The sequence below is a fragment of the Sinocyclocheilus anshuiensis genome, unplaced genomic scaffold (genome assembly GCF_001515605.1).
Source record: "Sinocyclocheilus anshuiensis isolate Anshui unplaced genomic scaffold, SAMN03320099.WGS_v1.1 scaffold267, whole genome shotgun sequence".
In the NCBI taxonomy this organism is placed as follows: Eukaryota; Metazoa; Chordata; class Actinopteri; order Cypriniformes; family Cyprinidae; genus Sinocyclocheilus; species Sinocyclocheilus anshuiensis.
The window spans coordinates 3,519,183-3,521,329 of NW_015552637.1; the positions used below are offsets into that span (position 1 = coordinate 3,519,183).

General features: G+C 36.8%; 1 protein-coding gene across 1 annotated transcript in view; it reads right to left on the bottom strand.

The window, feature by feature from the left end:
- The window catches only part of LOC107666746 (regulating synaptic membrane exocytosis protein 2-like), a 175,734-nt gene that overhangs the window by 80,350 nt on the left and 93,237 nt on the right, over nucleotides 1–2,147 (bottom strand). Inside the window, exon 13 of the mRNA XM_016458178.1 lies at nucleotides 1,643–1,708. Within this exon, the coding sequence (XP_016313664.1) occupies nucleotides 1,643–1,708 (66 nt within the window). The remainder of the gene's footprint in view (nucleotides 1–1,642; nucleotides 1,709–2,147) is intronic.

Here is a 2,147-nt window from a genome sequence, read left to right on the forward strand (position 1 = left end):
TGTTTGACCTGCAGGGGGACAAACATCAGAGCCTGCTTGAGATGAAGAGGGACTTGTGTTCTCAGGCTTCACATCATCGGCTGCTTCATTTAAACACATTAAGAAAAGAGAGTTTGATAAGCATTGTATCGTAGTATTGCACATGCTAAGATGCGTGACAGGCCAAGCTTGGTTCTCAGACAAGTATGGACATGACAGAAAAATACTTAGAAGTCAAACCACGTGATGGAGATTTACCGCTGATTACAGAACCGGCTTTTCTGACAAGATGCGCGTTAAATATCGCATGCGATTTATCGTGCAGCCCTATCAAACACACACAGAAACAACACAAACATAACAAATAAAATGCTAGATCTTCTAAGCCAGAGCCCATACTTGCTTGTAGTAATAGGAAAAGAACTCTTTCTATAAAGTAAATGCCTACAAATGTCTCAGGCCGCAGAATAACACATGCAATGAAGGACGTTCCATACTTTATGTAAAAAAGAAAACAAGGCAATGTGTTACAAGGAGGGCTAGGTCAAACAAATTGTACCATTACAAAATCCCCAACAGAATCAGAGGTTGCTGTGCATTAAGGACAATAATGTTGCCCAAAATAGAACATCTGCAATATTGCTGAGGGAAATGTGAAGAGCTGTAGGCACAATGCTGACATTAACACTGCATTTGGTTTTTGATTTTTGCTACAAACAACCTTAAAATCATTCACATCTTGTTTCCTCAGGTACAAGTGGTTACAGTTTGCTTATTTCACACATCTCTGTACTTAGGAAAAGAAATAAAACAGGGACTGTTAAAGGTGCTGTGAAATTATATAAGACATTTTGCAACTGAAATAGCCCTTTATCCAACTCCACTCTCCAAAAACATGTCAGCCAGCTTGATGGCAAAATGATTGACAGGCAGAGAGACTTTCTGATTGGCTAGATTTCTGACAGGCTAAAAAAAAAGTTTTTTTTTCCTTTTCGCTGTCACAGAGACATGTATGCATTCTTAGGACACCTATTTTAGTGATATTTATCACTTAGCAGTGATATTTTATGCATACAATAACTTACAGTACCTTTAACATATCCTTAACTGCAACATGAAACTACCAGCAGTGTTAGTACCCAACAAAAATGTTTTTAGCATTAGTATAATTACAAATGTGAAATACAGTTTTTGAATCAGTCAGCAAATGAATGAATCTCCAAAACAATTAAGTACTCTGAATCACTTCTTTCTAAACGGTATGGATGAGTATCAGGATTCAATGCAGTTTCATGTTACATGGAAAAATAATCAAATTTTATGTCCCGACAAACTCTGCATCACTAAAACATTTAAAGAGACACAGTACTCCTCTGTCCAGGCAAACGCCACAGGTGAACGTCTCACAGGGTTAGAGGTGTTACGTCATTGCTCCACGTCTGCCAACACTCGGGTGTCTCTTCAAATATTTTTGTGCTAATTCATTGCATGCATATGATTTATGCCTTACAATCAGATAAACTACGCTTAAAACAGCAACAACAATGAATAGGTAAAGAAGTCTTCGAATGCTCAAACTGAGATAATAAACAATTGGAAATGCAGTCATTTTTCTACTGTGCGTTATCCAATGAATTAAAGCAATAGAAGAGAAGTGTATTTAGTAGACAGCAACAATTACCTGAACTTTAGGGTTAAAAGGCTCAATTCTTCTACTAAGGCTTTGGCTCTGGGTAAGTAAAGTGAATGAAAAACAACAATGAAGAGAAATGCAATAAAACTGAAACCTGAAATAACAATACCAGTTGTTAATGCAACACTAAGAAAGCCGAAAGGAGATTCAATCTAAAGACAATTGGCTATAGAACATACTGCACTGGACCATTTTGATTTCTTTTAGTATTTTCACTAGAATGCAATTAACTGCAATCTCTTCCTCAGAGATTAGGAAATTAGTGATGAGCTTCAATGCTCAAGACTCTGATATACTTTTAAATCTAAGGATTGAATATTTCCTGTGCATTGTCTAGAGCAGAGTTTCCCAAAGTGCGGCCCACAGCCCTCTAATTTGGTTCTTGAGATTCATGAAAAAAAATTGCATTGTTTTAAAGGGGTCATATGATGCGATTTAAATTTTTCCTTTCTCTTTGGAGTGTTACAAGCTCTTG